At 42.5% G+C, this 26,421-nt stretch overlaps 1 protein-coding gene across 7 annotated transcripts in view; it reads right to left on the bottom strand.

Moving 5' to 3' along the window:
- Positions 1-26,421, bottom strand: part of Kcnip1 (potassium voltage-gated channel interacting protein 1) — a 367,510-nt gene that overhangs the window by 2,881 nt on the left and 338,208 nt on the right. For 4 of the 7 annotated variants that reach the window (XM_038326713.1, XM_038326715.1, XM_038326716.1 and 1 more), the window contains 6 exons: positions 11,402-11,526; positions 10,500-10,569; positions 9,235-9,305; positions 8,380-8,487; positions 1,342-1,446; positions 126-188 (listed from right to left, as the gene is read on the bottom strand). In XM_038326713.1, the coding sequence (XP_038182641.1) occupies positions 126-188; positions 1,342-1,446; positions 8,380-8,487; positions 9,235-9,305; positions 10,500-10,569; positions 11,402-11,526 (542 nt within the window). Of the gene's footprint in view, positions 1-125; positions 189-1,341; positions 1,447-8,379; positions 8,488-9,234; positions 9,306-10,499; positions 10,570-11,350; positions 11,527-16,710; positions 16,744-26,421 lie in introns of those variants that run through there. The other 3 variants (XM_038326712.1, XM_038326714.1, XM_038326717.1) reach the window with 2 other exon arrangements.

Here is a 26,421-nt window from a genome sequence, read left to right as displayed (position 1 = left end):
CGTGGAGATGCTGGGCTTCTGAGTCTAGGGTTGCAGGTGTGTGACGATTTCAAATCATTCCCCTATAGTCTCCATGCTCCAGATCTCAAAGCCCAGAGCAATTGTGTCCCGAGATCCACCCTTACCTCCTGACAGGATTCAAGAAATTCATCTAAAGTTACGATGCCATCTTTATTTTTATCCATTTTCTGAAAGACACAATAGAGAGGTCTCTAAAGAACCTGGAATTTCACATTTCAGAATTTTCTCTGTGTTAAGCTCAGCGTTACAATGGTCTTTTGCTAGTTAGTTGGTTCCTTGTTATAGTATTATGGTCCTCATGAGCTTCCTTACTTCAAAAGATTGGTCCCAGAACTAACCTTATTGCTACATTATTGTTCTGGAGGCATCCCAACATGGAGTAGTCTGTTTTTGTTACTACAGCAAAAGGCTGGGGCTGGTTGTTGTAGAAAGAAAAGAGGCCTCTTCTTACTGTTCTAGAGGTTTAAGAGCTCGACACCAGTTTCTGTCTGGTGAAAGCCTCACGAAGGACAGCGTCATTTTAGTGGGTACAGGTAGAAGAGGTCACACAGCCAAACAGGAAGCCAGAGAGTGAGGAAGGGCCAGCCTTGCTTATTCAGCTCTGGCTCACTACATATGCAGCATTCATATCTCTGAGGCAGTGTCTCGAGGACCCAGTCACCTCCCATCAGCCCCATCCATTAAGGATTCCATGACCTTAAACACTGCCATGCTGACGACCAGGCTCCCATGAATCTTGGAGTACACTTAGTCCATTTCCACACCACAGCACCCATTCCACACACTTGCTGCTGGCCTCTCTATCTGGCAGAAAGAACGCTGGGTACAGAAGGTTCTGGTCTATCTCTGTGTGGATTTTCTGTGTAATTTTTCAAGATATCAGAGAGATCTCTTTTCTTAGTTGCAAAGTGGGAGGCTTGGATTAGAGTGAGCTGGCATATTTTGAAGTACTTTATATTGTTAGACTTTTTTTTTTTAAATTAAGGACACCACTTCTCCACTGAATCATGAGCAGTGTCCACCCATCCTTAACTAAATGCTCCAGATAAGGATCTTGCAGTCTGGCTTTACCGGTTTAATAGTGTTTAATAGATTCCATTTATTCTTCTTTGCAGCTCAGACAAACGTGCTCAGGAAGTAAAGAGATGTGAGGAATGAACTCTTCTCTACTCAAGGAGAGAATTGTGAGAATTTTTATGGACCCTCACATTTATAGTTAATGACATTATGCCCTCTGTTCTCTTCATAACAGACCCTGGTCTGCCTCACAAGAACATCTCCTATCAATCAGGATAAGCCTGTGCGCAGGTGCCTACGTACCTGGAAGAAGACATCCACGTGCTGCCTGGGAGTATCCTCTTTGAGCACAGGATAGGTGTACTTCCCCATCATGTCGTAGATGGCTTTGACTATGTCCATCATCTCCTGGAAGGGGACATGGAGGCACACAATGTTGGGACCTTGAGGTCAAACCTTCTAAGGGGGCAGAATTTAGGAATTTTTAGGGCTCCTTGTGCCAACCAGAGTGATTAAGAGAGCTGTTTAAAAGAGATGAATGGGAGCTAGAGGACAAGATGAAACCCCTCCTCAGAGAAAGTGGGGGACTCCACCCTCCCTTCAGATGTCTTGGTGGTTACCTCATCTTGCTTTGTTCTCAGGGAGGGACTGCATTGAATTCCAATTCCCCATTCACAGACTGAGACAATGGAGTGTTATTCTGGCTTAAAGACACTTTAGGCTAGCCTTTTAAACACCCTCATGGGTTCTGTTGCTATTTTAAGTTAAGAAAAAAGTAGCTAACATAAGTATTATCAACAGGACACTTGAGGATTTCTCTAAACCTATAATTAATAATTTTCAACGTACAGAACAGTTGCAAAACTAATATGGAGGGCTCATGGATACCTCTTACCCAGTTTTCCTTAATATTAAAACTTGTGAAACCGTAGGAAAGTAATTGAAACCAGGAAATTAGCATGGCTACAATATTACTAGCTAAACCATTTAGTTTATCCATATCTCGTCCATTTTCCCACTGGCACTTTTCTACTTGAGATTGTACTTTGCATGGAGCTGTGTGTTCTTCATGTTTTCAGGACCCTGACACGCATGATGGGCATGTTGTTCAGTTTTGTAGACGGTGCAAGGCTTTGTAGAAGCGATGGATGTTCTGTTCTGTCAGTGCACCGTCAGGGAGGTACGCGGTGTGGCTGTGTCTTGTGACTGGTAATTATTTGATTAAGGGGTTGTCTGTCAACTCTCTGAGTTGTCAATACACCTTGAAAGCAAAAGTGATCACTATGATATTTGTTTGATGTCAATTCTATATTACCTTTAAAAAGTTAATGGTTTAGATAAGGGATTAAACATCCTCTATGATTCTGTTGCTGTTTTAAATTAGGACAAGGGAGCCAACAGACAACATCCACAGGACACTTGAGGCTTTTTAAAAGTAGGTTATTAATAACTGTAGATGTACTGAAATACTTCTGTAAGCAAGAGATGCCTATTTTCTTTTATGCATTTAGTTCTTTGAACTCGTGGACATCTATTATGCTTTGTTGGTGACAATCCAATATTATCATGTTTTGTTTTGTTTTGTTGATTAATTTGCTCTAGTATTGGCTTATTAAAACTCTAGGCTGATGTCTGTAGCTGTTTAATCTGCCCCAACCAGGATTCAGGCATTTTCTATTTTTCTTCTTTCCCAGTTCCAAGACAAACAGCTCTCTAATGAGACTGGGTCCTTTTTTTTTTTTTTTTTTTTTTTTTTTTAAATTGGATAAAGGTGTTTAGAAAGAATGATCGGTGGTCATTTCTCCAGGACTGCCCCAGCATATTGAACTAGAAAATGGATTTGTATCCACATATCTGTTTCAAGAGATGCACTTTATACCCATGTGGTCATTGAGCTCTTTCCTGCTTGAGAACTTTTTTTTTTTTTTTTATCAAAGAAGGGACCAGTTTTGGTTGTTTGGGATTCTCATTGCCTGCAAATGTGATAAGAATGTTCCAGAATGATTGCTAGGAAGCTGTCTCAGGAATCTACTTAATCACACTTGTGTCCACCCCACCCTTAATTCTGCCATTTAGAGATGTCTGATAGACATTAATGGTGATAATTCTGTCTACTTTGTTCATTACAAAAATGGAATAGTTAGTAAGTTTGTTCAACAATGTGATGGGAAAATGTATTGACCCAAGGTTGAAGACCAGATGTCATCAAAACCCATCTGAGGTTCCTTTCTTTAGGTATTGTGTAAAGTAGTATTTGAATATCTTATTTTAGAGTATCATACATGTTAGTATGTATATAAGAACTTAGATGTTTATAAAATTGATATAATACTATATTAGTACTTTATTTTTTAAAACATGAAATTACATACAATTGTTAATCTTCTGTGATTTTAAATGGTCACCTGCTATTTAGTGAGTGTTTGAAATCTGGGCCTGGAAAGACGGTTCGGCGGTAAAGAGAGTGTCCTGCTGTAACAGAGGACCTGAGTTCTGTTACCAGCACCCATGTTATGTGGCTCACAATTGCTTGTGACTCTAGCTCCCGGAGATCTGACACCCACTTCTGGCCTCCGAGGTTACTGTGTAAACCCTCCATTCGTTTTACATGATTAAACATAATAAAAATTTGCACATATGTTACAGTTGTATAGCTTGGTCTCCTTGTGGGACTCCTAACAGTGGGAACAGGGTCTGTTTCTGACTCTGGTATCTGCTTTTAGGACCATTTCCTCCTACTAGGTTGAGTCATCCAGCCTTAATAGGAGAGGAGGTGCCCAGTCTTACTGCAACTTGCTATGCTATAGCTGGATGATATACAGGGGAATGCCTGCCCTTTTCCGAAGAGGAAAGAAGAGTGGATGAAGGTGGAGAGAGGGAAGACTGGGGGAGGGACTAGGATAGGAGGGAGGGGAAACTGTGATTGGGCTGGGAAAAAATTAATTAATTAATACAAAATGAAATTTTCAGAGTCTAGAGCCTTTGTAATGTGATAGAAATTCCATTGTTTTACTAGTTTTGGTTTCTTCATGAGCTTTGTCGTACACATTGACTAGTTCTTTTTTTTATTATTTTTTATTGATTTTTTATTGAGCTCTACATTTTGATCTGCTCCCCTCCCTGACTCTCCCCCATTGACTAGCTCTTACTGAATTAGCACAAACTATTTGCTCACTTACTTTGTTCGTTGTGTTTATTTTTCATTTAATTGCGAGAGCTCTTTATATACTTTGTGGGATGTATACATTTATTTATAGGGAATTTTAAAGTATGCACCATGTGCTAGACATGATGCCAAGGAGAAGCAAGGGAAGCAGGTGTGAGACCTTCCTTAGCTAGTGCCTGGTAAGAAGAACCATCACTTTCTATAAGTTGCAGACATTTTGACATCTTTTAACCTGCTTTCCAACATTGCTGATGGCATGTTTTTGAGGTTAAAAATATGAAAATATTCAGAATGACATCATTAATACTTTTCTTTGTGTTTTACTTTTATGCTTTTCCCATTCAGATTCAGTTAGGTGTAACCTTATTTCTCTTTTGAGGAGAGGCTAAGCGTTTGCCTCATTTTACAGCTTGCGGTCCTCCATGAAGGCGAGTCAGGGCAGGAACTCAAGGCAGGAGCCTGGGGGCAGGAACTGAAGCAGGGGACATGGAGGAGTGCTGCTCACTGCCTCACTCACTATATTCCTGGCTCTTTTGTAGCTAGAGATACACCTGTGTATCTATGACTGACTTACATGTGTGACATCCAGAACATTCATGCACTCACAGAGGAAACACCACAGCTAGCCAGTTTTCCTGGGTCATCTATTTCATTATCCACATCTGTTTATTCTGGTCCTTGGGCTCTTTCTGTTAGGAACTGAGTGACTAGTGGCTCCCAACTTCCTCCTCTGTTTCCCCAGTCTACCTGTCCCCCCTCATCTCCTCACATACCATACCATAATATGTCACAGTCCTATTTCCACTTTTTGAAAATGATCTTTTCTATCTTCAGCTGGCGACTTTTCTATCTTTCTCCCCAAACAATAATTTTATGTTGGTTAGAAACAAATAAATTTTAAATTAAAGACAAATAACTATTTTTACAATATCATCATCTTAATAATAAACTTCTCTTCATAAAATGACAGATGTCTTCTATAGACTCCCCCCCCCCCCAGTTTTTCAGAAAACTTTTTCTTCATCTAAACTATGGGTATTTTTTAAATGCTCATGCACATTACATTTTACTGCTGCATGATTAGAATATCTCAGTTTGAACTTTCTAAATAGTCCTGAGACATGGGCCACCCGCTTGATTTCTGCATAGATGTTGATCGCAGGCCATGGTCTGAGTTCTAATTGTTTAAGTAGTTTTTCTTGTCTCTTTCCTTCCTAAGGATGAAATCATGTCATGGCTGAACAGGGGGTGGGCACATGCTTGTAATCCCAGTCCTAAGGAGGCTGAGGTAGGAGGATCATCATGCACTTAAGGCCAGTCTGGCCTACATGGTGTAGCTGGAGCTACAACGTGAGACCTTGTTGCAGGCAAATACATAAATAGAGAAAAGAAAATCATGTCATTTGCAAAGGCTGCCCTAGCTTTCCAGATGTGTGCTTCTGACCCATTGTTTTTAAAGAGCTTTCAGAAGTACGAACAGATGGTGTGGCTCAATAGCAAACACTCTGGTCTTCATCTCGGCTGCAGCCGAGCTTGTCTGTGATGTCACCACGCAGGGGAAAGCTGTGCAGAAGGCTGGAGCACATTCTACTACGCTCATGATGTATTTTAGTCTCGTTTTATTAGGAGTTTAAAAACTGATCGAGAACATAGGGCAAACTTGATGGAATATGATTTTAGAATCACATGGTTTGGTCTTTTGATGGGCTGATGGGATGAATTATTTAATCGGTATTCTCCTATGCTGAATTACTTCTGCAGTAAACCTGCTCCTTGCCATGCAGGCTCCTTTAACTAGAGAGCTAGGATTAATTTCCTGGCACTTCATTTAGAAGTTGCGATGTGTATTTTAAGTGAGATGGGATTCTTGTTTTCTTTTATATGCATTGCCAAAGCTCTTAATTTTTTTCGTTCAACGCGTTTGCAGCACTTCCTATTGCCCCGGTGCTCCTATCTTCAAATGAGATCTCGCTTTAAGAATGGGGTTTATCGGGGCTGGAGAGATGGCTCAGAGGTTAAGAGCATTGCCTGCTCTTCTAAAGGTCCTGAGTTCAATTCCCAGCAACCACATGGTGGCTCACAACCATCTGTAATGGGGTCTGGTGCCCTCTTCTGGCCTGCAGGCATACAGACAGAATATTGTATACATAATTAATACATAAATAAATAAAAATAAATAAATACATATTAAAAAAGAATGGGGTTTATCGGAGCATGATTTGCTTACAGAAGACTCACTCATCTTAAGTGTCCTGCTCCATAAACTTTGGCAAATGGGCACAGCTGTGCCACCTCCACACGCAACAGCTGCATTAGTTTTTATCTCCTGAAGAAGCTTCGACACTGTCTGCCACGCCCTCGTATCAAGCCATGGCCGATGAAACTTTGGTCATTAAAGGTATTTTCACTTACTAGAATTGGAGGCAAATGGAGCGATACTGTAAGTCTGAGCCTGTCTGTATTGAATGCACATAACAGGTACAGAAACCATGCCCACTGTTGCATGTGACAGTGATCTAGTTCTTCTTACTGTTGAGTACCCACTGGATGGGTAGCAACAATATACTTATCGGCCATCCTGTTGAAAGACATTTGGGTTGCGTGCAATTTGGGGGCTATTGTGGGTAAAGGTAGCATGCAAATCTCCATGTTGGTATTTATGGAATTACACATTTTCATTTCTCTTGGGTAAATATGTAGGGGGGGATTCCTGGCAATAGTCCCTAGTAAGCAGATGTTAGCTTTAGGATTTTAGTTTTTCTTTTTTTATTGTGTAAATATTGTGAATGGCATGGTTTTTGAGTGTTAAACCGACCTTGAATTCCTAGAATAAACCTTCCTTAGTTACCTGATACTGTACTTTTTAATGTATTGATGCATTTAGTTTGCTAATGCTTACATAAAACTTGTTGTATTTGTAATCATGAGAGCTAAGGACAGTTGTCTCCTCTATAAGACCTTGTTAGAATATTGTTAGATTTTAAAAAAATTGCCAGACAGTTGGGGGCACACGCCTTTAATCCCAGCACTTGGGTGGCAGAGGCAGACAGATCTCAGTGAGTTTGAGGCTAGCTTGGTCTACAAAGTAAGTTCTGGGACAGCCAGGGCTACAAACCCTGTCTCGAAAAACAAAAAAGTTGGAAAGTTCCTTCTGCCTCAGTTTTGTAGAGTTTTTCTTAGAAGTCACCAGAAAGCCCTCTGAGGAGCTTAAACTTTTCCTGAGCTTTTCGTGTGAATTTCACTTCTCTTAGTGACAGGGAACTATTCAAATTTTCCTGACTTCGAACCACCTTTAGTACTGGTGTGTCTCAAAACCTCTGCTGCGTACCAGCAGCCCCCAGTAGGCAGAGTGGGCTGTCTACCCTAATCTTCCAGTGTTTGAGTCCGACAACCTTCAGGCTCCATTATGAGCCTGTCGGGCTTTTTCTTCATACCCTAGTTTGCAGCCAACAGCAAGCTTTTCTGTTTGGAGGTTGCATGGAACTCCACTTTCCTTGAGAACCCCTCTAGTGTCTCTGACTTTTGCCTGGGACACTTTTCCTGGCTTTTATGGGTGATTGGCCCTGGCATGGCAATGCATCCTTAGAGAGGCCCTTGCTACTCCTACCTGCCCTATATTTTGCTGCTTTTGTTCCTCTTGCTGCATGACTCCAGGACATTCACTGTCCTGTTTCTCACTGTTTGGTCTCCAACACCCAGAACTGAATGAATTCTTAGATCTGTGTTGGACCCCCATGGCTGAGTGAACAGGGAACTGGACTGTGTGTATACTCTGAGAGGAGAACCTTGCAGGGCTGAGATCAAGCTTAGAGACGATCTCCACAGCTCTATGCATTATGTCTTAGATATAGGAGCTCCGCAAAATGTCCCAGATGTCAACGTCAAGCCCCAAAGGCACACCAGTTTACAGCAGACATCCGGGTGACTTGGGAGACAGACCATGAGTGGCTCACTGGCTAAACACCTGCACTGAGGTTCTAAGATCCAAGCGGTGAAGATTCTGAAATTCTCTGGGATATTTCTTTCATTAAATTTTTTTGAGAATGCTGCCTACCCCTCCCCCGTCTTCCTCTTCTATGGTTTTATTAGACGGAACAGGCTGGGCTGTGGGTAATGAGATCTGATGGGTGTCACCTACGCCCTAAAGAACTCTTTGTTCTATTCTGGGTGCTCACCTCTTTGTTTATGTAGCCGTCTTTATTGATGTCATACAAATTAAATGTCCACCTTAGCTTTTCATGGACTGTCCCTCTCAGTAAAATAGACAGAGCCGTCACGAAGTCCTAAGAAGTGGAAAGGCAAGAGTAAAAGTTAATCCCTGAGCCACTGCGTGGCTGGAGAGAAGCCTCACCTCCAGGTTAGACTATGGTGCTTTTTATGAAATGGTGCCTTCCACACCCTCCCGTCAGCTAAGTGGAAAATCAGCGATGCTAGCAAAGAACGTCCGTCATCATTCCCCATACCCACACCACGGCAGTTTCTGATGCCCCTTGAGGAAGACTTGAGCTTTGTATGTGTGGACACCCCAAGGCAGTTAATTCTGCTCTCCCTGTCGATCCTCACCCATGGCTGCAACAGTTGTGTTCCAGTGGCTTTGAGCCAGGCTGAGGAAACATACTGCCTGTGTTCAAAACTCCTGCCCCCCCTCCCTCCCCCCCCCCCGGCCACTTACACTCTTTGACCTTGGAAAAGCTACTTGGCCTCTGCCTTATTTTCTTCTTCTGTACAATGATAATATAACTCCCACTTTATAGTGCTATTATAAAAGTTAAACAAGTTAATAAATGCAAAATGCTAGCTCCGGAGGCTACCTCCCAGCCTGCGGAGTGCAAGAGAGCTAGCTTTTAAGTTGTCTCTATAACCCACTCCCAGTGTCTAGAGGGCAAGGAAGGAAGTCTCCTCTATGTCCTCAGGCGATATTTGTTAAGTGAGTAAAGTTTTCATCTTAACTGAATAATTAACTATTTCCTCCAGGATCCCCAGATTTGGAGCAAGAGGCAATGAGCAACCAAGAGACACCAAGACTGTACCTCAAACTTCACAGAGCCTGTCTGGGTGGTGTCGAAGGCATTGAAGAGGTAATGGGCGTACGTGCTGGCATCTGCAAAGCAGAGGGAAAAGCAGGTGAGCGGGGATGGGGGCTAGTTTCCACAGAGGGCAGAGACAGCACTGGAAAACAGGCAGGGGTGGGACCAGAGAGAAGGGAGGGAGGATGATCGAGACCCATTTGCTCAGCCCCTGGAGTTTAGGCTAGAAGCTAAAGTTCTAGAAAAAGGTTAGGCAGGTCCTTGGCTCTCTCTCCCTCATCATATTGAGAATGGTTCCCTGCCTGTTTCTCTGGGCCTTCCCTTGTGAGCAGAGAGCTGAGCTCAGATCCAGGATGTTTCTGTATAGTCGTGCCTGTAGACATCTAACAAAACATCTGAGCACCCACTCCACATCTCTGCAGAGAGGGATGGGGCAAGACCTGACTCTTGCAACATGTGAAGAGATGCTTTAACCTGGAGCCTCCCTGCCACACAGTAAAAACGGCGTCTCCATGGCGTTCATAAACTAGGAGCCTGGTGCTAGCATGACATAAAGCTACTTCTCCCCAACACAGAGACCCACACCAGGGGGACGCCTGTGTGAGGCTGAACAGACCCATGGTAGACAGGGCCCAAGAAGGATGTGGGACACTTGAGTATCTTGTTAGAACCCAGAGGAGGTGTTCTGCAGTTGTCCAGATGACACCTGTGGGCAGGTGACACAAGAAAGTCACAAGAGGTAGGGTCTCCTGATGTGTGAACTTTTCCAAACTGGGCAGGTGGTGGGGGTCCAGTGCCCTCAGTAACTTGGCTTTATAGGTGAGCACAATGTCACACTGTCCACAATTGATTTTGGTCCATTGATTTTTTTTTTATCGTCTGTAGCATTTATTAATGTTGTTTACAAAATTTCTTAGCAATTTAACGAACCAAGATGGCAAAGGTTTTGTCCCATAATGCTTTCTGTTCCTGGTCGGCTACACACAAGTTGTGTGATCCTGAGTAAATTGCTTAAAGTCTCTGAAACTCAAATTGTTCCTTCTGGGGTCACGACACCTGCTTCCTAGCCATGATACTTCCTGATACTGCACTACCAGTCCTTCTTGTGGAGTGGGTTCATTGCCCCCCTAAGAATTCTGTATTGTTGTAGTAAGGGAAGAATCTCGCCATAAGTTCTCCTCAGACCCTGAGGAAGACAGTAGTCTGAGGAAGGGAAGGGTGATCATTGGAGAGGATGCTGGGAGGTTATTTCCCAAGGATCTACTCACCTCCATGAGGGAAAAACTGCGCGTAGATCTGCTTGAATGTTTCCTCATTGACCGCGCCACTGGGGCACTCCTGTGTGGAGCGGAGAGCGTGAGTGGGAAAGGTCTGGGAGTCTGTCCTGGGGGGTGGAGCCTGGACAGGTTCCCCCTCCCCCGCCCTCTCATGGGCAGAGCCTGCGCAAAGAGCTGTGTACTACTGGGTGTCTCAGGAAGGGACCTGGGAGGTAACCCCACCGTGAAAAGCTACTCAGTAAGAGAGGGGACGTCATCACAGCACAGGTACTGTTCCAGGAGAGTCTTGGCTTTAGAGTCCTAAAGGTCTAGGTTTGGATTTTGGTTAAGCCTGTTCTAAGTTTTGTGACTCTGTCCAAGGAAGCTACGATCTCACGGACTTCTGTGTCTGTCAGTTTTGAACTTCCTTCCTCCCATGCTCCTTTGCTAAGAACCTGGCTCTCTGTGTGACTCATAGAAAGAGAAGCTTCCAGCAGTTGGAGAAGAAAATCTGGTCCCACTGGACTAACTTTCAGAGAAATGAACCCCGTGACTGACATTCAGGCTTCTATACCACCCCTCGTGGGCCTCGCTGGCACAAATCAGTAGAGCTTGAAACCTTCACTGTTGGGACACCCGACAGAGGGGATAATGTGAGTGTCAAGCTAAGGTCAGCACCTGGGCTGGGAGAGCTTCTTTGAGGCCACCCCACCCTGTGGCACCTCCGTGCAGGAGGTGAGGTTCCTGTCTACTGAGACCTTGTCCTCCTGCAAGTTTTCTTTCTTCCCAGGTGCGGGTTCATAGTGGTGGCCTCCTTGAACCTCTGCACACAGGGGACTCCCTTGGCACCGAAAGAGCTTTGCTCTGTGGGAAATCACACCAGGCCTCAGAGCCTTTGGGGGGGGGGATCTTACATTTTTGAATCCTCGGTAAAGGACTTGCAGCTCCCTCTTGGTGAAGTTTGTCTGGGCCTCCAGCTGCTCCAGTCCCTCAGGCCGGTGGCAAACCATGGTCATCTCTAGTTCATCCTCGATCTTGTCTGGAAGCAGAAGGGGTGGCATCAGAGCAGGGCCTCCTTGGTCTCTGTCATACCATGGTCTGAGCTGATGCTGGGAACTGAGACTTGGGGTTGGGCCGGGTCACACTGCAGGTGTTCCTGGGCCTTGAACCCCACTCCCCAGCCATTCACCGCTTCACAGTCTGTGCACTGTGTTACTGTAGGGTGTGACAGGCACCAAGGGGAGGGAGCATCAGAATCTCAGATTGGGAGACGAGGGTAGAAGTGTGCAAACACATCCACACAAAAGCTTCTTTTTCAAACTGCCTTCTTTGCATATTCAAATTAATGCCCACTGACCCTGCTTTCTGTGTAGAGACACAGGTAATGGAGCAGAATGAAAGCTTCCAAATAGTAAGGGGGAACAAATTACACCTATTTTTAAAAGGATACATTTTCATCATGTGAGCTAGCAAGGGAGATGCTAGGGAGACTTAGGACGCTCAAATTATGGTATGTTAAATACGACTTTAAGGAATCTAAATATATTTTACAGGGCATTGTTTTATAATATCTTCTAGATGTCCTTAAGTACTAGGGAATTGACTTCAATTTGTGTGCCTTTGTAGAAATAAAGTTTTCCTTTCCAGGGTGTTTGAAAGGCTCTACAAACGGTCGTGGATAGTAGGGGCTCAACTTCCAGCATGTGCACTGAAGTGGGGGTCTAATGGTGTGTGAAGTGAAATGGGGTCTAACACTGTGTGCGCTGAAATAGAGTCTAATGGTACACTGTTTGTTTGTTTATGAAGGGCCGAGTCTACTCATCTTCCCTCAAAGCGGATCAAAGTTCACCCATCAGTGGCGCTTCCAGGAGCTTCGCCTCACGCAGGGATGCGTGCTTTCCCCTGGGTCCTGCCGGAATGCTTTCTGTACATTTATTCCAGCCAAGGATCATTGACCATCTGCCTGCCCTCCTCTGCCTGCTGTTGTCACGCAGACATCAGCGAATCCATATACTGAGCAGTTCCAACTTCCGCCTGGTGAAGACAAGGGTGAGATGGGCAGGCTGCTGGGAACACGCCCACCAGGCTGCCCTACTAAGTCAGAGAGGAGGCGGGCTGGTTGGCATGGCGGAACAGGGTGAGCAGGTGCAATGAGTGTAGGCACTCTGTAATCAGGGTTGGGCTCTCTGTGCCAGATTTTCTCTGCAGTTGTCGCGTTCTCCTTTGATACTTAAATCCCAACACAAAACAAATCCATCAACATTTCTTTCTTGCGCAGGGCCCCAGCGGTAATGGATGTCAGAGTAAATCTCCAATAGAGTGGCAGTGGAGCTAATTGTTATCTTTCTTACATGCCAGGCAATACACATCTCCTAATCCTTCTGGGATGGAGGCAGAGAAGGATTCAATATAAATAAACATACTCTGTTTATGTTACTTTGTGGCAAGTGGCCAATTTCCTCATAATGCTTACAGAGCCTTTAATTATTGTTAGGTTTGCTAATGAGTTAAGGACTAACTTCCTGAATGCAGGAGGTTTCTGTGCAAGTCAAAGGGCCAGTGGAAAGGGGAGGTCCCCAGAAGTGTAATGCGGAAAGCATAAAGTAGATTTCCAACTCATCCTAAGAAATCGGTTGCAGGTTAGTCCTAGCACAAAAATGCATGTATCTTTAGCTGTGTGTATCTGAAGAAACTTCCGAAGGGGCTCTAGAGGTTTATAACAAACTCCACATACTACTCCTTAACACCCACTGGACATGCTCAGGTAGCCTCAGGAAGAGGAATCAACAAAATTATATTAAAATATAAATAAGGGCCAGGCAGTGGTGATGCACGCTTTTAATCTCAGAACTCGGGAGGCAGAGGCAGGTGGATCTCTGTGAGTTTGAGGCCAGCCTGGTCTACAAGAGCTAGTTCCGGGATAGACTCCAAAGCTACAGAGAAACCCAGTCTTGAAAAAAAAAAAACCCAAATAGATATTAAAATAGAAAATTATATTTTAGAAAGGAAAGATTTGTTGTTATAGTGTCTTCTTCCAAATGTTCATCTGACCCAGAATAAAGTCTCTCTCTCTCTGTGTGTGTGTGTGTGTGTGTGTGTGTGTGTGTAAAATCTCCCCATGGCTGGATTCCTTATAAACTTAGGAAATTTCTTTGTAGGCAATTAAAGGAATTTTTTTTCAACTCAGAACCAGCACTCACTTCTCATCATCTTGCTTAAAAAGTGCTAATTATTGAGACGGTAACTATTAAACTGCCTTTATTAAGATGATGTCACTCCTATTAACCAATGATAGGCTTGCTGTCTGGGAGGCAGGACTGAGTTCCAGATTAAAGAGATTCTGGCTGTGAATACTCAGCTACTGATGGCCAAATTTTGGCTTTCTGGCGTTGTCCTTCACTAATAATGAGTCTGTGGCCACATACATGACAGGAGAAACTCTGGTCATTGAGGCTCCAGATGTAGAGAAGTAGCCACCTATAGATACTAGGGGCTTAAACCATTAAGTAAAAAATGTAACTTACATAACAGTCCAGTATACACATAAATGCATGCAAAACCTCTGTGAAAGACTTTGGAGGTAAAACACCGTGAGGCAGTGCTGTCTTTGGTGTGAGACGGACTTTAGCCTTGGCAAACCTGTGCCGCTGTGACCTTCATGAGTCACGGCCTTTGACAGGAAAACAATAGTTTAACTTGTCCACAGCTTTTGCAGCCGTCTAGACCTGCCCACATTTGGACATTCCTCTCTTTCATACCACCCTGTAGCCGCTTGTTCTGGGCCACTATACATGTGTGCACGGGGAGCTTGAGAGGGGTAATTTTCACATCTCTTCTGTAGCCAGACAGGGTCTCTCTGGACGTCTCTAGGCAGAACCAGTAGAGAGGGGACACAGGCCCAGTTCCCTGGTTCGACAAAACCAGAATTAACACCCAGGAGCCTCCTTACCACTTTCGGGCTTTGTGAGTCTTCAATCCCATGTGCTGCTCGCTGTATTATTTTCATTATTAAAGAGAATGATGAACTAATTATTAAGTCAGACTGAGTTGGAATCAAAACTAATCTTGTGGTTAATGCTATGGAAATTTGCTTGATTGAGATCATGAGAGTTATCTTCTCTTTGTAATGAACGTTCTAGTAGAAATCTGTTCACTGCTCTCATGTGACTTCCTGTTTGGTCGGGGGTGAGGGGTCTGATGCCCTCCCTGCCTGATATTTAGAAGTCAGTTATCTTAATGGAGAAGGTGATTTTCTAACTACAAGTGGCTCACAAGGCGATGAATGTCTGCTACTGGGGGTGAGTGTGAGCCGGAAGGATGATTGTAAGGCCTGCTGCAGCGGAGGATCCCAGACAGCACAGTGTATGAGTCAGAGTAAACGGGTTTTAATACGTTAGGGTTTGGGGTGGTTCTGGATATAGGATAGATGAAAACTTTAGACCCTCTTAGAAAAAAAATGGTTGTATCAAGGCTCCCCATATCTCCAGTGAGTTATGTGTTTTTTTACATAAACAGAGTCCATGCATGCGAAGGTCTTCTATTGACGATCTTTCCCAAGCTCTGTCACTAACTCCTTTTGATTGAGGCTTGGATCGCTTAGGTCAACAGTGAAAAAGCTGGACCTTGATTCCAGCCAGTTTAGGACTCTGCCATTAGATTGGGCTGCCATTAGATTGGACTGCCATTAGACTGGGCTGCCATTAGATTGGGCCGTCATTAGATTGGACATATCCCCACAGTGGCTTCTACTCCACTGGAGCACAAAATGTCAGCTGGTTTGTGAGCAGCCTGGAGGTACCCCTGCTCCTAACAAATGTCACGCCTTTGTACAAGTCCACTCTCCAAACTGAGCAGTGAGGACCCACATCTGGGGCATATCTGGCAGTGAATATCTTCTCTGGCTGATGACGAAGGCCATGGCCTAAAATATGACCATTTCCTCTCTTGCTTAGACTACAGTTTCTCCAGTGTGTGTGTGTGTGTGTGTGTGTGTGTGTGTGTGTGTGTGTGTATGTGTGTGTGTGTGTTTGGCACAGGGGGGGCGGTAATCTGGGTTGTACTTTATACCCACCCATTCATTCCATTCCATTTTGAGGCTATAAAATAGTGGTCCTTAGCTTAAATGTAGTCCAAAGAAAGGTTTTGTTTGTAAGAAATCCATAGGAGCTCATATTTTATATGAAACAGATAAAGTATGTTTAAAACGCATTGCTAATATTTAGAGACAAGAAATCCATGACAAAGTTTATATTTCTTACTTCACCTCAAAAATCTTGATTCTCAAATTCTCACCAGGGTGTCATCTACCAGAGCCAAGCAGGGACTGGACATTCTGGTTAAGTGAGTCACCAGGAACCCCTGCCATTCACTTAGAGTCCTTCCTTCCTTCCTTCCTTCCTTCCTTCCTTCCTTCCTTCCTTCCTTCCTTCCTTCCTTCTTTCCTTCCTCCCTCCCTCCCTCCCTCCCTCCCTCCCTCTCTCCCTTTTCTTTCTGTTGTTTGAGATAGGGTGTCATATCTCCGGCTGTCTTGGAACTCATTCTTTTGACCACTCTGGCCTTGAACTCATGAAGATCCACCAGCTTCTGCCTCCCGAGTTCTGGGATTAAAGGCTTGCGCCACCACACCCATCTTCACCTCAGGCTCTTTTTAATGCCATTAAGCTGCCTGCGTGACTTGGAGACCACTGACTCTACAACTTGATGCAGACTTGCTTAACGTCTTCACCATCGGCCTTTATTCTTTCTTTATTTGAGCATTCCAGTTTTTTTCCACAAAGAACTTGAAGCAGATAATAGGAACTAAATAATAAAATAAAAACAGATAAAGAAAAACTGCTTCAGAAAAAGCTGGTTCTGTTGGAGGTCTGGACCATGTTGTGGGAGGGGAGGAGAACAGAGAAATTCAGATCATTTGTTCTAAACAGTTAATATACTTAAGCTATAATTCAGTTCTGAGCTTTATTTAATAGGTATTCATTACCATGGAAGGAAAATATAGGAGTCTCTTAGAAGGAACAAGGGTTTTCTTAAGCCTCAACCCTAAGAGAACATCCCTTGCTGTTTCTACACAGACTGAGTTTGCTAATAAGAAACACATAAATCTGGTGAATAAGGAAGATAGTTGCAGAAGATGGAGAAGTTCTTCCTTTCCAAGTAATGTAACTGTGACAATCAAGTTAGTGCAGACTTATTATTATTATTATTATTATTATTATTATTTTACCTCTCTGATACTGGTAATACCACCAGGCGATGTCTAGGAAAAAGTAAGAAAACATTTTACCAAATCCATTCATTTAAAAAGCATAACAAAATTTTATTGTCACTTCTCAGGCACTCTGAGGAAGTTCTGGTCACCATCCAGCTTGACCTACGCAAGGGGCCTCTCTCATCAGCAGAGCAAAGTCTGGATTTCCCATCCCTTTCCCACAGTGAGAACAGGCACGAGCATTGGGTCACCTCCCAGTGCCCACGCTACCAGCAGGGCTCATCCAGCATGCTCTGAGCCATGCAGTCATGCAGCCTGAAGAGAGATGGGATGGCACGTGGCAGAGGATGCACGGATGTGAATGGCTTCTTGGAAGTACGCACAGGTTTGGTTGAAGAGTGGCTTTTAAGACACTCTCCACCACGAGAAGGCCCCATTACCTCGCTCTTCTTTGTGATCAAGCTATGGGTCTCATATGGTGATTGATTTCTTTGACAGCTATTGGTGAAGCATCTATCATCACACATCGATGGATTACAGTTCTGTTTCCTGCACTCATAGAGCTTACAAGCTACACAACTTGGCTTCTCTCCTTTCTTGAGTGTCATAAGCAACTCAGATGTAGAAAAGAAAAAATATTATTGACATTAAGAATTAGCGTATTGGGGTATGTGACAGAGTGGATGCAGGTTAAGTCTTTGACTGTGCCATGCATGAAACACTGTAGGAAAATCCCCCATGGCAGGTGAGCTGGGGGAGTCTAGCTCCCTCCTGCTGGCTTTTTCACGTCTATGTGCTGGTCAGTCTTGCTTTCCTCTGTGGGCTCCTATTTGAACTGTCTCCTGTCTTGCTAGCACCATTGACCAAAGGTGTGTCAGATAGTCCAGTCCTCAACCCCAGTGTGTTTTAGTTCCCCCACCCCCATGAGCCCAGACTGGAATGGTTTTTGTCTATGTTGTTCCCAAGAGTATTAGTACAGAGAGCAGGGTTTCCGTCACCTCCTAATCTGTGTCTGTGGGAGAAGTTCATTTTTACTGGATGTATTCGACCCTTTGATCACTTTGGTTAGTGGAATTTGAGTGTGTGTGTGTGTGGATATGTGCTTGTGTAAACATCACGGCACATATGTGAAAGTCAGAGAACAACTTGTGCAGTTGGCTTTTTTCCTTCCACCATGTGAATCCCAGAGATCAAACTCAGGCTATCAGGTTTGATGATAAGTAGCTTTATCCCTTGAGCCATCTCACCAGGTCTAAAGGGCTGTATTTAAATTTTTAATTCTTCAGTCCTGGCCTACAACCTGCTGGAAGAGGTTCCTGCTCTACCAGAGGTTATACCCCAGGTAAGACACCATCCACCACCTGCCAAACCCTTTGAGCCCCACCCATCAGTACCCAACAACACTCCCTTCCCTGGTCTTCATATTCTGGCCTGCAAGCCCTGGCAGAAGGCTCCCACCATATTGGAGGCCATGCCAGTACTAGGAACCCCAGAGCCTGCCCAGCAGTTTCCAATGCTATCTCCTCCCATGGGCTCCATATCCCAGACCATAACTTGGCAGACAACTCCTTCTCTAATACACGGGTATTAGGAGCCCCAGGAGTCCCAAGTAACTGGAACTGCAGATACCACACAAGTATTCAGAACCCCAGAGGCCATACCAGTTCCCAGCATTGCAGAACCTCAGAAACAAATGGAGCACCAAAACCTCAGAGGCCAAGCAAACCACCAAAACTCTGGAAGAGACATACTACTGGACCAGACTTGCTGGTCACCAGAGTCACAGGGCACTCAAGCCAGAAGACCAGAGAGGAAAGAGGAAGCAAGGGGAAAACATCCAAAAAAAAATCCATCCAACAAAGATAAACTCAGAAATCAGCACCTAAATTGATAATAATCCCAAACCCAGATGACTAGAGGCCAGAATAAGAATACAATCAAGGACATCCAGGACAATATGGTACCACGAGAGCCACCTATCCTATTACAGAAAGCCTATTTACACTATTACAACATAGTGTAAACACAAAAAAAGACCTTAAATCCAATCTTAAGGCCCTTTAAGAGGAAATGAACAAATCCCTTAAAGAAATGCAAGAAAACACAAACAGGTGAAGGAAATGAATAAAATTGTTTAAGGCCTAATGGAAATAGAAGTGATATAGAAAACACAAAGTGAGGGAATTTTGGAGATGGAAAATATAGGTAAGTAAACAGGAACTGCAGATGCAAGATCACCAACAGAATACAGGAAATAAAAGAGAGAAACACAGGCATGGAAGATACAATAGAAGAAAGTGATATAGTGGTTAAAGAAAATGTTAAATATAAAAAGTTCCTGACACAAAACATCCAGGAAATTCTGAACACTATGGAAAGGCCAAACCTAAGAATAATAGGAATAGAAGAAGGAGATACCCAGTCCAAAGGCCCAGAAAATATCTTCAGCAAAATCATAGAAAAAAAAAACTTTTCTAACACAAAGAATAAAATGCCTATAAAAGCACAAGAAGCTTACAGAACACCAAACAGATTGGACCAGAAAAGAAAGTCCCCTTACCACATAATAATCAAAAAACTAAGCATACAGAAAAAGAATATTAAAGGGGAAAAGTAAAAAAGACCAAGTAACATATAAAGGCAGAACTATTAGAATCACACTTGACTTCTCAATGGAAACTCTAAGTCAAAAGGGCCTGGACAGATATGCTGCAGACTCTAAGAGACCATAGATGCCAGCCCAGACTACTATACCCAGTAAAACTTTCAATCATTATAGATGGAAAAAACAAGATATTACATGACAAAGTCAAATTTAAATAGTATTGATCTACAAATGCAGCCCACAAAAGAGGCTAGAAGGAAAACTCAAAACTAAGGGGGTTAACAACATCCACGAAAACACAGGAAATAAATAATTTCATACCAGCAAAATCAAAAGAAGTGAAACACACACACACATACACACATACACACTCACAAACTCTCTCTCTTACACACACATGCACACACACATTGCCACCACCACCACCAAAATAACAGGAGTTAACAATCATTGGTTGTTAATATCTCTCAATATCAATGGACTCAACTCCCCAATAAATGGATTTAAGGTCATGCTAACAGAATGGATGTGAAACCAGGATCATCCTTCTGTTGCATACAAGAAACACACCTCAACATCAAAAACAGATATTATTTCAGAGCAAAAGCTTAGAAAAAGATTTTCTAAGCAAATGGACCCAAGAAGCAAGTTGGTGTACTGACCCTAATATTTAACAAAATAGACTTCAAACTGAAATTAATCAAAAGAGAGGAAGAAGGACACTTCATATGATTAAGGGAAAAATCCATTAAGATAGCATTTCAATTCTTAACATCTAAGCTTCAAACACAAGGGCACCCATGTTTGCAAAGGAAACATTTCTAAAGCTTAAATCACCTATTGACCCTCACACATTGATAGTGGGAGATGTCAATACCCCATGCTCACTAACAGACAGCTCATCCAGAAAAGAATTAGACAGAGAAATATGGGGGCTAACAGATGTTATAAACCAAATGGATCTAACAGATATCTACAGAACATTTCAACTAGACACAAAAGAATACACTTTCTTGATGTGGGCTTCCCCTCTGAATGCTATGAATATGTTTTATTATCATTGGTTAATAAATAAACTGCTTTGGTCTATGGCAGGGCAGAATATAGTCAGACTGGAAGATATATAGAGAGAAATGAGACAGAGTCAATGAGACACCATTTATCTGCCAAAACAGAAGGACTTCAGAACTTTACCAGTAGGCCACAGTCTCATGGTTTTAATTAATTAGTTAATTAATGATACATTGATTAATATAAATGGGTTAATTTTAGATATAAGAGCTAGTTAGAAACACGTCTAAGCTATTGGCCGAACAGTGTTGTAATTAATATAGTTTCTGAGTGATAATTCAGGTCTGGGAAGCTGGGAAATGACCAAGCACTTTCTTCTCAACACCTCACGGAACATTCTTCAAAACTGACCACATACTTGGTCACAAAGAAAGTCTCAACAGACACAAGAAAATTGAAACAGCTCCCTGCATCCTATCAGACCACCATGGATTAAAGCTGTATTTCAACAACAACAGAAACAACAGAAAGCCTACAAACTCATGGAAACTGAACAACTCTTTACTGAATGACTATGTGTCAAGTAAAAAATAAAGAAAGAAAATAAAGACTTCCTAGAGCCGGGCGGTGGTGGTGCACGCCTTTAATCCCAGCACTTGGGAGGCAGAGGCAGGCGGATCTCTGAGTTCAAGGCCAGCCTGGTCTACAAGAGCTAGCTCCAGGACAGGCTCTAGAAACTACAGGGAAACCCTGTCTCGAAAAACAAAAACAAAAACAACAACAAAAAAAAGACTTCCTAGAATTCAATGAAAATGAATGAGTAACATACCCAAATTTATAGGACACAATGAGAGCAGTGCTAAGAGGAAAGTTCATAGCACAAAGTGCTTGCATAAAGAGCTTGGAGAGATCTCACACTAGTGACTTAACAGCACACCAGAAAGCTCTAGAACAAAAAGAAGCAAACACACCCAAGAGAAGTAGATGGCAGGAAATAATCAAACTGAGGGCTAAAATCAATGAAATAGAAACAAAGAGAACAATACAAAGAATCAATCAGAGTTGGTTCTTTTAGAAAATCAACAAGATAGCTAAAACTTTATCCAAACTAACTAAAAACATAGAAAGAATATCCAAATTAACAAAATCAGAAGTTTTGAGAAGGGGGACAAAACAACAGACACCAAGGAAATCCAAAAATTTAAATTGAAATTGGAAAATTTAAAAGAATGGACACATTTCTTGATACCACTTACCAAAGTTAAATCAAGATCATATAAACAATTTAAACAGATCTATAACCCCTAAGAAAATAGAACTAGTCATTAAAAGTTTCCTGACCAAAACAAGTCCAGGTCCAGATTGTTTTAGTGCAGAATTCTACCAGACTTTCAAAGAAGAGCTAACCAACATTCCTCAAATTATTCCAAAAAATAGAAATCAAAGGAACATTACCAAATTCATTTTATGAGGCCAGAGTCACCCTAATACCCAAACCACACAAAGACTCAACAAAGAAAAAAATTACAAACCAATATCCCTCATGAACATAGATGTAAAAATATTCAATAAAATACTTTCAAACCAAATCCAAGAACATATCAGAAAGATTATTCACTACTATCAAGTAGGCTTCATTCCAGAGATGCAGGGATGGTTAAACATATAAAAATCTGTCAATGTAACCCACGATATAAACAAACTGAAAGAAAAAACCCACATGATCATCTCAGTAGATGTTGAAAAGCCTTTGACAAAATCTAACACCCCTTCATGATAAAAGTCCTGGAGCGATCAGGGATAAAAGGGGAATACTTAAACAAAATAAGGGCAATATACAGCAAATTGATAGCACAAGAAACAACTTCCTGAACAGAACACCAATATTGCATACACTATGACCTCCTGAAACTGAAAACCTTCTGTAAGGCAAAGAACACTGTCAATAGGACAAAACAGCAATCTACAGAATGGGGAAAAAAATCTTCTCCAACCCCACATCTGACAGAGGGCTAATTTCCAAAATATATAAAGAACTCAAGAAATTACACATAAAAAAAAATAATCTAATTAAAAATGGGGTACAAATCTAAATAGAGAATTTTCAACAGAAGACTCTCAATTGGCTGAGAAACACTTAAAGAAATATTCAACATCTTTAGCCATTGGGGAAGTACACATCAAAATTACTCTGAGATTCTATTTTATACTTGTCAGAATGGCCAAAATCAAAAACACAAGTGACAGCTCATGCTAGAGAGGATCTGGAAGAGGGGCAACACTCCTCCATTGCTGGTGGGAGTACAAACTTGTACAGCTACTTTGGAAATCAATATGGCACTTTCTCAGAAAACTGGGAATTGATCTCCCATAAGACTCATCTATACCAATCTTAGGCATGTACCCAAAGGATGCTCAATCATACCACAAGGACACTTACTCAGCTTCATTTATAACAGCTTTATTTGTAGTATCCAGAACCTGGAAACAACCTAGAAGTCCCTCATCCAATGAATGGGTTAAGAAAATGTGATATATTTACACAATGGAGTATCACTCAGCTGTTAAAAACAATGACATTGGGCCGGGCGGTGGTGGCGCACGCCTTTAATCCTAGCACTTGGGAGGCAGAGGCAGGCGGATCTCTGTGAGTTCAAGGCCAGCCTGGTCTACAAGAGCTAGTTCCAGGACAGGCTCCAAAACTACAGAGAAATCCTGTCTCAAAAAAAAAAAAACAATGACATTATGAAATTTGCAGGCAAATAGATGGAACTATTGAAAAAATATCCTAAGTGAGGTAATCTTGACTTAAAAAGACAAACATGGTATGCACTCACTCATAAAATGGATATTAGCTGTGAAGTAAAGGATAACCATGCTACAATCCACAGACCCAGAGAGGTTAAGTAGCAAGGAGGGCCCAAAGGGAGAAGCAAGGATCTCCCTGGGAGGGGGAAATAGAATAGATTTCCTGGGTGGACTGGTGGCAGTGGAGCATGAGGGATCAATTTCGGGGATGGAAGAGGAGAGTACTGAAAGAGACAACTGGAAAAGGGGGGTCATTTCAGGGTAAGGTAGAAACCTAGTGCAAGGGAAACTCCCAGGAATCTACAAGGATGACCCCAGTTGAGACTCCTAGTACTAGGGAATACACAGCCTGAACTGGCCATCTCCTGTGGCCAGGCAAGATGTCCAGTGGAGACATTAGGACACTAATCCAGTCATATAACCTTCACCTACCCATAGTCTGTCCTGCCTATGGGATGTGCTGGGGGTGAGGATGGTGCAGAAGGTGGGAGTGGCCAAACAATGCCTGGTCCCTCCTTTAATACAGGCCATGAGAGTGAGCCCACCCCTTACACTGTGTGGAGCGCCAGGACCCAGAGGCTGGATGGCCCAGAGACCTAGGATAGAACCAAATATAACTGGAAAAAGAAAAAGAAAAATCATTATAATAATTCCTAATGATATTCTGCTATATTCATAGACTGGCACCTATCCCATTTGTCATCAGAGAGGCTTCATCCAGCGACTGATGGAAACAGATGCAGAGACCCACAGCCAAACATTAGGCAAAGCTTGGGGAATCCTCTAGAGGGGTTGTACAAGCTTGAGAGGTCAGACACCACAAGAAAGCTCACAGAATCAACTAACCCGGGTTCCAGGGGCTCAGAGACTGAACCGACAACCAGGAAGCTTGCATGGAACTGCCCTCTGCCCTCTGTTATATGTTACAGTGTGTAGGTTGGCCTTCTTGTGGGAGCAGGGGCTGCCTCTGACTCTTTTGCTAGCTTTTGGGACCCTAGTCCTCATACTGGGTTGCCTAGTCCAACCTTATTATCAGGGAGGGGAGGTGCTTAGTCTTACTGCAACTTGATATGCCATGTTTTGTTGATATCCATGGGAGACCTGCCCTTTTCTGAATAGAAGAGGAGGAGGAACAGATAGGGGAGGGGGCACAAGGGGGTGGGAGTGGGAGGAGAGAGAAAAGAAACTGTAGTTGGGATGTAAAATAAATTTTAAAAAACTATTTTTTCTTTATGTGTAAGTGTGTGTGTGTGTGTGTGTGTGTGTGTGTGTGCGCGCGCGCGCGCGCGCGCGCTCACATGCACATGCACATGCGCACAAGTGCTTGGAAGGTCTGTATTTGGTAAAGTTAATGTACTAATGATTGATGAGCTGATATTGACACATTAGTAAAAATGGAAGTCCATTCTTCATAGTAGATTACAGTCACTGTGCTTGATGGTTCTATGGGTTTTGACAAAGGCATGTCAAGGGCCTGTTACTGCAGTATTACACAGAATAAGGGAGAAGGGAACAGCATTTGTGAAAGCACAGAAGCTGTGAGACTGAACAAAGGGGGTTATTTTGTAGGTGAGCTGAGCTCTCGCAGAGGACAGCTGGGAAAGAGAGTTGTAAAACATCTCATGTTTTGGAGGTATGAGAGGGCTATGAGTGTAGCTTGCCTTAAAACAGTACAACCCCTGTCTAGACCAAGATTCTGTTTCCTCGTTACCTCACAGAAGTTGAATTGAACCAAACAAATGTTTTTCATGTTAGAAAAATTATGTTCACGATTTAAGGAGAATTTGTTAGATGTATCAAAGACAGGACCTAAGGGAAATAGATGAGTATACCAATAGATACATAAGCGGTTCAAATATTAGACAAATGAGGCACAGGCTGAAAAATAACAAAGGACAGATGCTCAAGAAAGGAGATTCCACAAGCTGGAGAATCCGCATCAGAGGACCAGAATGTATGCAAAATGTCAGTCAAGAATTGTAGAATTGGGAAATATTTCACCTCAGATCACCATCACACCAGACTAAGTTCAGAAGAGATGAGACACAGTGAAAGGAGAGTAGATGATTTGGTAGGCGCATCAGGGGAGACAGGAGGAAAGAGAGAGTGGGAAGCGGGAAGAGAATGAAGATAATATATATATACACATGTTGACAGAGGGTTTTGTCCTGCCTTGTCCCATAGTCTTTGAACTCCAAAGAAACACACAGAGGCTTACATTTATTATAAAATGTTGGCCTATTAGCTCAGGCTTCTTATTAACTAACTTTTACATCTTAAATTAAGCCAAATTCTTGTCTGTGTTAGCCACATGGCTTGGTACCTTTTATCAGTGAGGCATTTTCATCTTCTTCTGCATCTGGGTGATGACTACAGACTGAGTCTTTTCTCTTCCCAGAATTCTCCTGTTCTTGTCACCCTGCCTCCACTTTCTGTCTGGCTACTGGCCAATCAGCATTTTATTAAACTAGTCAAGTGACAAATCTTTACAGGGTACAAGGCCATTGTCCCACAGCACTCCCCACCTTTTTTTTTTCAAAACAAGAGCTCTGAATCTAATCTCCTTTGTTTAGCTTTTTTCTTGACCATTATTTATAACAACTTGTAACCAACACTCTAAACAAAGACAAACATCCATAATTCATTTTGTTATGTAATTTTATTATGTTAAAATTAAAATCTTCCTTTTTATTTAGCAGAAAGGGGGACGTGATGAGGGATTTTTCTTTGTATGCAGTGAATATGTCTTATTGCCATTGGTTAATAAAGAAGCTGCTTTCAGCCAATGGCTTAACAAAGTAAAGCCAGGAGGGAAATCAGAACAGAGATGTAGAGAGAGAGTAGGTAGAGTTAGAGAGACTCCATGTAAGGAGACAAACATCTGGGTAACTTACTGGTAAACCACGAGCCTCGAGGTAAAATACAAAATAATGGAAATGGGCTAATTTAAGATATAAGAGCTAGCTAGCAATATACTTAAATGATTGGCCAAGCAGTGTTATAATTAATATAGTTTATGTGTGATTATTTGGGGTCTGGGCAGCTGGGAATGAATAAGCAGTCTCTGCCTATATATACCTATATGTGTTTGTATGTTTATATATCTATATACATACATATTTATATCATTAAAAACTCCCCCAAAAGAAGGAGACAAATAATGCTGATGAAGCAATATTTGAAGAGACACTAAGGACTTTTAAAGATGGGTGAAACCTAAGAAGCTACAGATTTAGGAACCTCTTTAAATCCCAAGCAGCATAAACATAAATAAAGCCACATGGAAAATTCCAAAGTCAAAC

This window comes from Arvicola amphibius, chromosome 4, assembly GCF_903992535.2.
Source record: "Arvicola amphibius chromosome 4, mArvAmp1.2, whole genome shotgun sequence".
NCBI classification, from domain to species: domain Eukaryota; kingdom Metazoa; phylum Chordata; class Mammalia; order Rodentia; family Cricetidae; genus Arvicola; species Arvicola amphibius.
This window is presented reverse-complemented; position numbering and strand designations above follow the sequence as displayed.